Genomic DNA, 12,302 nt, shown 5'->3' on the forward strand with positions numbered 1-12,302 from the left:
AGCACATGGTAAACACTCAAAGGATATTGACTATTATTATCATCATTAGTTCAGGTAAGACCCAGCTCGACCTTAATCTTTCCCTCTTTCTTCTAGAGAGTCACAATCTTGATTCTGTTAGACTTTTAAAAAGCCCTCTTTAAAAAAGTTGGATTAAAATAAAAGTTCTCAGAATGTAAGGACTCAGACTGATGCAAAGCACACAGCATATGAAGTAATGGCAGGAGAGGGGGCGTTTCTTTAAGCCTTTCAACACATATTTAGTAGAGAATCAAGCTTAATTTCAAAATTATAACAAAAATAGATTCAAAGATAGTCACAGTGCTTGAAATGCCACAATTTACTAGGGCAAAAGCCACTGACTGTTGGGTGGGTGGAGGGAGGAGAGGCAAGGAAAAAAGACAGAATGGTTTTCCTAAAAATACAACTGTAAAAGTAAAAACAAAGTGAAAAATTCCTTCCAAGAAATCCTCAGGATCTTTGACCATACTGTAATTAAACTGGGGACAGAACAGTTTGACTGTTTGCTTATTCCTGAGTTCATTCTTTTACTTATTTAACATTTATTCCACATTAATAAGTGGTTCCAAGTTTTATTACCCAGGGCACTGTCTTTAAACAACTTCAGTTCAGGCTAGAAAGAACTGAGGGTTACAGAGGAACAATAGAAGGGAAGAAGTGTTCACTGCAGATTTCAACGGTAAGTACTCAACCAGATGACTGCCCAGATCACTTCCTGTCCCTGTAAAGCTAATTTCAGACCATGTGATCAGTCACATATCACAGTATCAGTACATACAATCTGCCTATTGGCTGAGTACACTACGGTGATGTCATCAATAGACTTTTGTAAATCAAATATATTTTACTTCTGCATTTGTTTACTGTTCCTCTCTAGCAGCAGGTACGTTTCAAGCCTAGTTGTTTGCATTCTTAAACAGTGTCTGGGGACTTCCCTGGTGGTTCAGTGGCTTAAGACTCTGTGCTCCCAAAGCAGGGGGCCCGGGTTCAATCCCTGGTCGGGGAAACTAGATCCCACATGCTTCAACTAAGAACTCAGATGCCACAACTAAAAAGAGAGAGAGAGAGAAATCCTGCGTGCCTCAACCAAGACCTGGCACAACCAAATAAATGATTTTTTAATAAAATAAAACAATGCCTGGCTCACAGAAGGTGTTCGATAAATACTTGCTGAGTGATGAGGCAAAACACAGCCTCTATTCAAGCACTGAGACTGGCAAAACGGAATCCAGATGGCCTTTAGGCATCCCCATTGATAGAGGTGTGTGTCCAAAGTCACTTCTGTTGTGTCCAACTCTGTGCGACCCTGAGGACTGCAGCCCACCAGGCTCCTCTAACCATGGGGATTCTCCAGGCAAGAATACTGGAGTGCGTTGCCATGCCCTCCTCCAGGGGATCTTCCCGACGCAGGGATCAAACCCACGTCTCTTATGTCTCCTGCACTGGCAGGCGGGTTCTTTACCAGTAGTGCCGCCTGGAAGCCCTGTGATAGAGGGTGCCATAGCAACACGCTCCCAGCTCTCCTTTCTCCGGGAACAGGCCCTCCTTCATCTGAACACGTGGCCCCCGTGATCTCACCTTCTTGTTCCTAACTGACTGGACCAAAGCAGGACACATGCCTTGCTGCTGCTAAGTCGCTTCAGTCGTGTCCAACTCTGTGCGACCCCATAGACGGCAGCCCACCAGGCTCCCCCGTCCCTGGGATTCTCCAGGCAAGAACATTGGAGTGGGTTGCCATTTCCTTCTCCAATGCATGAAAGTGAAAAGTGAAAGTGACGTCGCTCAGTCCTGTCTGACTCTTCGCGACCCCATGGACTGCAGCCTACCAGGTTCCTCCGTCCATGGGATGCCCTAACCTGAGCCAAACCAATTCTCTTTTCTGGGACTTAATTCCGCCTTTGTAAGCATAGAGGGATTTTGACAAAATTGACCTGTGAACTCATTCACAGATCCAGTGGCCAGGAGAAACAAAACTACAAAAATAGAAGAGAGGCTGGACAATACCAAAAGCACAGAGAAGGAAATTTAAAAATCACCCGTTTATCAGACTTTGTAGTAATAAAAAGTGGGAACAACATCCCCTTACAAAAGGAAATGTATAAATGAACTATGGTACATCAATACTAGTCAGCGCTGTCATGGAAATATTTTTAAAACATATTGCTAAGTAACCAAAGCAAGGCACCAACAAAATGTGCTGTGTTACTACATATACTGGGTTGACCAAAAAATTTGTTCCGCTCTTTCATACCATCTTACCAAAAAACCCAAACAAACTTTTTGACCAACCCAACAGTTATGTATTTTCTTAAACGACATATTGTGTATAAAGGTCTCTAAGACTGTAAACTATACTGATAGCCATAGTTACCTCTGGGAAAGATAGATGTGACGAAGAACTTTTAGGTTTTATACAAAATAATTTTATAGTACTTGACTATGTTAATATGATACTGTATTCCTATGCTAACTTGCTTAAAGGAAAAAAATCAAAATGATGAAAAGATCTGGGCTTCCCTGGTGGCTCAGACGGTAAAGAATCTGCCTGCAATGTAGGAGAACCAGGTCCAATCCTTGGGTCGGAAAGATCCCCTGGAGAAGGGAATGTCAATCCCCTCCAGTATTCTGGCCTGGAGAATTCTATGGACAGAGGAGCCTGGCAGGCTCCAGTCCACGGGGTCACAAAGAGTCGGACACGACTGAGCGATTAACACACACTAAGAAGGAGAGTCCACTGAGATCAGAGACAAAGAAATCATTTAGGAAGCTGTGGGCATTGCTCACATGTGAGGGTATTGGCCTGAACCACTGAAGAAGGGATGATGAGAAAGAGATAAACGTGTGATAGGTTTAGGGTGTAGAGTTGAGACCCATGATTGATTGGATGTAACACTGGGGGCCGGTGAGGGGGTGTGTTGGGGGTGAGTGACACTTTCAGAGTAAAGAGCATGGGCTTTGGAATTCATCTGCCAAGACTCAAAAGCCCAACCTAGCTCTTACCTGCTGAGGGATATTAGGCAAGTCAGTTCACATCCCATCTCTGTCTGCTCATTTGTCAGTGAAGATGGAAATATCATTTCCTAGCTCACAGAGCTTTTAGGAATGAATTTGTGTAAAATGCTTAGAATTTTGTCATTGCTCTGGATATATGTTGGTTATTATTAGAAGGACTCCTCTTATTATTACCATCACAATCATTGTCATCAAAATTATCATCACTAGGGCCAAATTTAGTCCCTGAGCCTAGATGACCAGTCGGAAATAGAGGGGAAAAAATATAATTTGAACTGAAGCAGGACTGGGGGTCAGAGAAGAGTAAGGAAGCCAAGAAGAGTCCATAAGGCTGATTACTGTGGTTAGGTAAAGGGCAGCAATGGAGAAAGAAGGGTGAGTGTTGAGGGGAACTGCCTAGCAAGTTAGTTAAGGATTAGGTTTGAAGGAAATTGTATGAGTATGTATATTTTAAAACAGAAAAACACTGGCTGAGTCATTCATCTTTTTTGAAGTTTATGCTTAAAAAATCAGGTATATAAAATTATAGAGAGCTTATATATTTATATATTATACTTGAGCTTCCCAAGGGGACTTGTTGGTGGCTCAGACGGTAAAGCATCTGCCTGCAGCGCAGGAGATTCAGGTTCGATTCCTGGGTCAGGAAGATCCCCTGGAGAAGGAAATGGCAACCCACTCCAGTATTTTTGCCCAGAAAATCCCATGGATGGAGGAGCCTGGTAGGCTACAGTCCATGGGGCTGCAAAGAGCTGGAAATGACTGAGCAACTTCAGTTCCCAATGGGCACTAGTGGTAAAAAAAAAAAAAAAAAAAAAAAAAATCTGCCTGCCAGTGCAGGAGATGTAAAAGGTGAGGGATCGATCCCCGGGTCCATAAGATCCCCTGGAGGAGGGGATGGCAAGCCACGCCAGTATTCTTGCCTGGAGAATCCCAGGGACAGAGGAACCTGGCGGGCTACAGTCCACGGGGCCACAAAGAGTCAGACAGGACTGAGTGACTTGGCACGCATGCACATTATATTATATGTATCTAATAATTTTTTCTTACTGTAGTGAATTAAAATATTAAGCCAAAGCAACAGTCCCCTTGAAAACGCAGCCTCACTTCCTGCCCCAGCTCACTTCCCTATTTTTACACAAACACTTAACACTATATTGAGTACCTAATGCAGTAGATGTGATCAACATACACCTTTGTTATTGCCTTTCACTATCTCTTTAAAATTTATTAAGGTAGAGAAATCTTGTTCGGACACTAGAGAAAAATTCTGGCAGAGCCATAACTTTTTCTACTTGCTTTTAGTTAAAAGATAGTCCTCAATTCAGAAATTAAATTGTCCATTCCCACATGTGAACACAAACACTAAACTCAATTTTCAACCTGATCTCTGCTCCACATGGAACCTGCTTCCCATCCTGCCTTTCTGCTCTTCATTCCCCACCCCATTTGGTTGTTCAGTGGCTAAGTCATGTCCGACTGTTTGCAACCCCGACTGTAGCCCCACAGGCTCGTCGGTCTATGGCATTTCCCAGGTGAGAATGCTGGAGCGGGTTGCCATTTCCTCCTCCAGGGGATCTTCCCGACCCAGGGATCAAACCTGAGTCTGTTGTGCCTCCTGCACTGACAGGTGGATTCTTTACCACTGAGCCCACCTGGAAAGTCCAAGATTTCTCTTTCAAAAAACCCTCACCAACTCCTCCTCTCCTACTTCCTAATATTTTAAAATATCCTTAATCTAAATGAGCGATACAAGGTCCCAGGAACTGTTTTGTAACCATTGTCTGTGTACGTTCTGCACAAGTGAATCTGGGTTTACCATCTATTATATAGCTTGATGTTTCAATCTTGACTGTTCAATATGAATACATGTAACTTTGTTTTGTATGCTTTTTGTAATAAAAATGTGATCATTTTATAGCTGTTTTGCAACTTCCTTTCTTTTTTTTAGTTTAAACTTGTATTTTACAGACTCTTATCAATAAGGATACATGGTTTCAGTTAGTTATTACCCTCTTGACTATTAAACACAATCAGGTGGTCCTAACTCTACTCCGGCAGCAAGCAAAGATAAACAAACCTTCCCAGCAAGCCAAAATTCACTCCTAGACTTGTTTAGCTTGATGGACAAATTCTTTTGTTTTGTTTTTTGGGTTTTTCTGTTTTGTTTTGTTTGAAATTAGAGTCCTTTTTTTTTTTTTTTTTTTTGAGGACACCTGAGTGATTTTTGCTCAAAAAAAAAAATCCCAAATTAAAAAAGAATAAAACCAAAACTGAATCCCCTGCCACAGATTTGTGTTATCTTCCTTGAATCCGTTGTAAATAGTTTATGACTTCCCATAGAAGAGCTTGCACTCTCATTCACCATTCTATTTTTCTCCCTGTAAAATCACTTTTCTGGCCAACTTGAGATCCTTTAAGGGCAGAAACTCAGTCATCTTTGTATTTCCCTCCAAACCGCAACCAAGAGCTCCTAGCCAGGCACACTTCAGTTCAGTCGCTCAGTCTTTGCGACCCCATGGACTTCATTCAGCACGCCAGGCTTCCCTGTCCATCACCAATTCCCGGAGCTGACTCAAACTCATGTCCATCGAGTCAGTGATGCCATCCAACCATCTCATCCTCTATTGTCCCCTTCTCCTCCCGCCTTTGCCAGCATCAGGGTCTTGTTCCAGGCACAAGCCTTCCAAAAAAAAAAAAAAAGGACGAGCTTCTTTAATCGTCCTTGCGGCTTTTTGCACCTCCCTGCGCTAGAGGGCGATCAAAGCCCATACGGCGCGTTGGCCGGTAACTAAGGCCGCTCCCGACGCGCACGTCCTTACGTAACGTTGGGGGAGGAGCCGCCCTGTGCGCGGTGACTGGCGGCGGCACTGGCGGCAGCTGGAGGCGGAGTAGTGCGGGTCGCAGGCTTGGAGAACTTCGGAGGCGGCGGGGGCGCCGTTGACGACGACGACGACGAGGACAGCAGGAGCGGGCCCCGGGCTTGTCGTTCACCATGCCGACCGTGGAGGAGCTTTACCGCAACTACGGCATATTAGCCGATGCCACGGAGCAAGTGGGCCAAGTGAGTAACCCAGCGGCCTGCGGGCCCGGCGTTCCGCGGCCTCGAAAGCGCTCCCCGGGCCCGGCAGGGGCTGCCGCTTCGCCCGCCCGCGAGCTCCTGGCCGCCCGGGCTCTTTTCGTCGGGGTGGGCCCCTCCCGGGAGTGCAGATCCGGGCTTCACCAGCCAGAGTGCGGTGCCCGCGTCCCAGGCTCCTCTGCCTCCCGTGGTCGGCCTTTTCTCACCGTTTCCTAATTCAGCTTTTTCAGCACCACCCCCCCACCCCCAATTGAGTCTCTTCCCTGATCCTTGTCCTCCAGGGTTCCTTTGAAGTCCTCCTTTTCGTTGGCTCTCAATCCCTTGGAAGATTAAATTGAGAGTTCAGAAACGCCTTTCTCGAGGCAAAAATCTGTAGTTAATTTAGGAAGAGCGCTTGGGAGACAGAAGTTTGTGAAATACCGAAGGGGCCGTTACGTCTAGACTTTAATGAGAGCTTATGATTTCGTTATTTAGCCCATTAGATGAGCGCCTGCCAGGAACCAGGTTCTGCCGCCGGGCCCTGCAAGTACGAGAAAGACAGACCCGTGCTCTCCCAGGACGCATCTTTAGTGAGGAAGAGCAGTGATAAATAAGAAAGTTAGATGCTTCCCTCCCGCCCCACCCACCACACACACACACACACTCACACACCCCGTGGAAAGTGTGAAGAAAATATAACAGGGCCATGCACGGGGGGAAAGGGGGGGTGGTGTGCAGCTTTAAATAGAGTTGTCTGGCAAGAGTTTCCTAAAGTGTTTGCCCAGACACAACTTCAGCAGTGCTGAATCGGCCCTCCGAGCCGCTGCTGCTTTGTGAGGCTTCGAGTGCAGAGTCCATTGAACTTGAGGAGTTGATAAAGTGGTGGTGTGTTTTCTTGGTAAAAGAACCAGCCTCTCCCCGACATAATCTCCATCATTGTTAGAAATCCCATGCTGTATCTTTTCAGTGCTTAAAACGTCATTTGATTCTCCTGCTTACCCATACCAAAGGAGTAGGAAGTGGGAAATCCTAGAGACTGATAACATTAGCAAAGCTATGGCTATGCATCTCCCATCCTTTTTTTCCGAACATGTGTAATTCAGTTCAGTTCAGATGCTCAGTCGTGTCTGACTCTTTGCAACCCATGGACTGCAGCACTCCATGCTTCCCTGTCGTCACCAACTCTCAGAGCTTACTCAAACTCATGTCCATCCAGTCGATGATGCCATCTCATCCTCTGTCATCCCTTTCTCCTCCCGCCTTCAGTCTTTCCCAGCATCAGGGGCTTTTCCAGTGAGTCAGTTCTTCACATCAGGTGGCCAAAGTATTGGAGCTTCAACTTCAGCATCAGTCCTTCCAATGAATATTCAAGACTGATTTCCTTTAGGCTGGACTGGTTAGATCGCCTTGCAGTCCAAGAGACTCTCAAGGGTCTTCTCCAACACCACAGTTCAAAAGCATCAGTTCTTCTGCGCTTAGCTTTCTTTATGGTCCAACTCTCACATCCATACGTGACTACTGGAAAAACCATAGCTTTGACTAGATGGACCTTTGTTGGCTAAGTAAGGTCTCTGCTTTTTAATATGCTGTGTAGGTTGGTCATAGCTTTCCTTCCAAGGAGCAAGCGTCTTAATTTCATGGCTGCAGTCACCATCTGCAGGGATTTTGGAGCCCAAGAAAATAAAGTCTGTCACTGTTTCCCCATCTACTTGCCATGAAGTGATGGGAACAGATGCCATTATCTTAGTTTTTTGAATGTTGAGTATTAAGCCAGCTTTTTCACTCTTCTCTTTCACTTTCATCAAGGGGCTCTTTAGTTCCTCTTCACTTTCCGCCATAAGGGTGATGTCCTCTGCATATCTGAGGTTTCTGATATTTCTCCTGGCAATCTTGATTTCAGCTTGTGCTTCATCCAGCCCAGCATTTCACATGATATACTCTGCATATAGGTTAAATCATCAGGGTGACAATACACAGCCTTGACATACTCCTTTCCCAATTTAGAACCAGTCCATTGTTCCATGTGCGGTTCTGACTGTTGCTTCCTGACCAGAAGGCAGGTAAGGTGGTCTGGTATTCCTGTCTCTTTAAGAGAAAGAGTAAAGAGATGTATAATTCAGGTTGAATCGTTACGAGCTGAACAAAAAACTTATTTTGGGACCATATTTAGCTTAATCTAGAATTGTGAATGTAGCGGTTTCAAGTATCACATGATTTTTCTTTCCTACACATTTCCACTTCAGTAGAGAATTTTGATGTCATCGATGATAAATATTTACTGATAGTCTGTTGTGGATGTTTATAGGGGGTGTGTGTAAGTCAGCTGTGAAGGAAACATTTTCTGCCCATTGAGGCAGGGTGGGAAGAACTTTACATGGTCTCTTAGTTTGAGCTTCTGTCGTCCTTGTTCCTTAAGAGAACCAGTAAGTGAAGATGTTCTTGTTCATTATGACTGAGTTAGGGAAGAGTGTAGCAAATTGTTCTGCCTAAAATTGACTTCATTGCAGAGAGGATGGGGGACAAAAGATAGAACAGTGATTCTCAAGTCAGTTGTATACGTTGCTCTCCCAAAGAAGTGATTCACGACTCTTCCCGAGAACCTAGTGCTGTCCCGTACCCCAACCCTCATTTTTTGCTCGACAGTCACCTACTTAGAGTATGTTAGAGAAAACAGAAGCCAAACTGGAGTTTTCCTATTCTATGAATTTGAGAGTTGTTCAGATTTTCCTCTTATGTCATCTTTAGTTATAAATCTACCAGCTTAGGTTGAGAGTTCTTCCTCAAGAGGTCAGTAATGTTTCTCAGAAGAAATCTGCTTTTAATTTAGGAAGAGTGCTTAGGAGACAGAAGTTTGTGAAAAACAAGAGGGCCGCCTTTCACGCAGATTTGAATGAGGACCTGCGATTTCATTTATTTAGTATCTTTTTTGAGTGCCTATCATGTAGCAGACACGGTTGTTGATTTAGTCGCTAAGTCACCGCCAACTCTTTGTGACCCTGTGGACTGTAGCCCCCCCCAGGCTCCTCTGTCCGAAGGATTTCTCAGGGAAGAACACTGGAGTCGGTTGCCATTTCCTTCTCCAGAGGTGCTTCCTGACCCATGAATGGAACCCACACCTCCTGCTTGGCAGGTGATTCTTTACTGCTGAGCCACCTGGAGAGCCCACCAGACACTCTGCTGGACAGTAAAGTTTTAGCATAGTTCTTTTAAGTGATGGGACATCAGTACCTTCATGACACTGTAATGTCAAGTGTCAAACAACTAAATAAGATAAAAAGACCTCTGTGTAATAAAGTGTCATGATTTGCTGAGCCTCAGACAGTAAATTCTGGTAGAACTGAAGCTGGCCTAAACCGTAATGCCAACTTAATTCTGCTCTATTGTGTAATAATGCTTCCCTTTTAGAGAAAATTCCTAAAACTGCTCACTAAAGAAAAGTGGTTTGGGCTTCAAGATACTGCTTATAAATTTTAATTGAAAGCAGCAGCCAACTTAACAGAAGGGACACCATTCATGTTTTTTTAAGAAGAGGAAAAAATAGGAACATTCTTAATGTACCTAAGCCAGATATTTCATGTTACCTTAGAAGATTTACAGTAGAGATTTTGAATTTCCTGGCAGGCACCTCTCTGGACTTCCTGGTGGCTCAGACGGTAGAGAATCCGTCTGCAATGCAGGAGACCTGGGTTCAGTCCTTGGGTCTGGAAGATTCTCTGGAGAAGGGAATGGCAACCCACTCCAGTGTTCCTGCCTGGAAAACTCCATGGACAGATTATGTGGTCACAAAAAGTCTGACACGACTGAGCATCTAACACACACTTCTCTGGACACTTTTGAAACCATGTTTGAGTTTCTTAGTCTAGAACTTCCTTCTAACTTTATTTTTATTTTCACCCTTTTTTAAAGAGGTGAGTTCCACAGTTGCTCAGGGAGCTGCCACTGAGGGGACTACCCAGGGTTAAATTCTTTTATTTTTTTGTTTCTCTCCTTGCCTTGTCCCATGCCCTTCAGTAGAACATTTGACGAAAAACAGTCAAGGAAGGAACAGGTGCATATTTACCACATAACCCTTGTTTCCAAGGAGTCTGTCTTAATGCAGAAGGGAACTTTAAACACACATACTCAGACATATTTAAACCATGACCATGTATGTTCTAAGGAGCAAACTGCAGGTCATAAATTCTCAGTGAAGCATTATTTAATACCTCAGAACTTCAGTCCTCCTGTCATCTCTCCTTTCGTGACTCGTGTTGTCCGCCTCCTTATCCAGCCCCCTTTCTCCCGCTCTGCCTCTGCCACTCCTTAGGCAGGTCTCCTTCCTCTGCTGTGTTTCTTATTCCTCTCTAAGCCCTTTTCCTGGTCCCCAACAGGCCATAAAGAACATGCTGTGGCCCATCGTTAAATTTTGTCTCAGCTTTTTATGAATGTACTTAATTTTAAGATGTAAATATTTAATTTTATGTTATGTAGTTGAGAAAACTTAAAAGAAAAACCAAACAACTATTAAGGGATTTTGGCAGTTAGACAGAGGTAAGACCTGACCAATATAATACCTAAACTCTGAATTCTCTTGTGTTCTCTTACGAGGAGTGTATTGGCTCTAAAGGTAGGCGAGTATAAACTTTACTGATTTATGTTTCATGAAATAGCATTCTTTCGGTACTTTTTTCTGGCATGCTTAAGCTAAAATCAGAGACCAACCAAGTTCATAATCCCTCAAAAATATGTAGAAGTGTTAACAGTTTAACATACAATCTAAGTTTAATTGAGTCTAAGGAAGGAAGTAATATAGCTTAGTTTATCCATCTTCTTTATATGTCATTCTTGAGAAATTTGCTGAAACTGCATCCTTTTTTCTGTAAAGTAATGGCTTTACTTTGCACATCACTGCTAATTATTAGTTGTGATTTCACAGTCATAATTAGAAGGTTTTTCTTTTAGAATATGTCTACGGAATGTGAGTCAAATTGTAACTTTTTTATTTGAATATATCTTAGTGATTTCTTTTGCATTTGCTCTTTTTATTAGATACTAAAATCACAGATAAATATAGTTTTAGAAATGTATTAAAAATGTTTACAGTTAAAGCCTCTTATTAGGATCATAAATCATCTATCTAGCTAAAATATGCAACTGTTGGAAAAGGAAAATGCACAGTGCTGTGTAGGATGTGAAACATTTTATTGTGTTTACACACCTACCTGTTACCGAATCACTGTGGTCACTGAAAATATCACTTATATCTTGTTTCTTCTTTGAAAACCAGAAGTAGTAACTACTTGAGGGAGATTTCTGTTCAAAAGTCTTGTCCGTATACTTCAGTTGAAAAACAGATAATTTAAAAAGCTGGCAAAGAAGAATATAATTTTATTTTGCATTTCATAAAGGATAATTAAAGTCTGTTAATAATGTCTGTGAAATTATTTGATAAAACTGATGACTATTAATGGTAGTTTAATGATGTTAAAATGTCTTAACTTTCCAAAGGTCTTGCTGTTTAGGATAATACATTCCAATTTACATGCTTGTGTGAAGCCTGTATTTAGGACTCAAATTACCTGTGACAACCCTGGATCTGGCAAGCTTTTCTTTCTCTCCTCTTGTTAATTAAGATCTCAGGATACTAATTTGAAAGATTCCAATTAAAGAAACTTGGTATTAGACACAGATCATGACTTAAAAACCCATCAGAACTATGTTTGGGTCCTGGATCTGCTACTTAACTAACTGTGTGGTTCTGGACAAATTATTTCACTTTTCTGAGCCTTGGTGGTTTTCTCATCTGAAAACTAGGGATAGTAGTAACACCTAACTCAGGATTACTGTGAGGCATCCCACAGCCCCTTGTAGGCCTTCAGCAAATGTTGCTGGTGATCCCTTTCAGTTCTATTCCAGATTTTTTTTCCTTGGTAGAGGGATGGGTTGTTTCAAGCAGGAATTCTTCATCTACTTTTAGACAGTGAATTTTAGACAATTCAAAGGTCTTTCTAAGTAAAGCTTGAAATTCAAGATAAAGGAAATTGGATTGATAACTCTGCAAAAAATAAGGATGTCAGATGGCTCCAGACTTTGATTTTATGACATCTACTGAGGGCTTCCCTAGTGGGAAGCCTTTACTTTCAAACAGTAAAGAATCCGACTGCAGTGCAGGAGACCTGGATGGATCCCTGGGTCAGGAAGATCCCCTGGAGAAGGGAATAACAACCCACTCCAG

At 42.9% G+C, this 12,302-nt stretch overlaps 1 protein-coding gene across 2 annotated transcripts in view; it reads left to right on the forward strand.

Moving 5' to 3' along the window:
• Positions 1-5,857: 5,857 nt before the first annotated feature.
• API5 (apoptosis inhibitor 5) overlaps positions 5,858-12,302 on the forward strand; it is a 28,307-nt gene continuing 21,862 nt past the window's right edge. For both annotated transcript variants that reach the window (XM_040259036.1, XM_040259037.1), the window contains exon 1: positions 5,858-6,094. In XM_040259036.1, coding sequence (XP_040114970.1) covers positions 6,026-6,094 — 69 coding nt within the window. In that variant the 5' untranslated portion in view covers positions 5,858-6,025. The remainder of the gene's footprint in view (positions 6,095-12,302) is intronic.

The sequence above is a fragment of the Oryx dammah genome, unplaced genomic scaffold (assembly GCF_014754425.2).
Source record: "Oryx dammah isolate SB20612 unplaced genomic scaffold, SCBI_Odam_1.1 HiC_scaffold_17, whole genome shotgun sequence".
NCBI lineage: Eukaryota > Metazoa > Chordata > Mammalia > Artiodactyla > Bovidae > Oryx > Oryx dammah.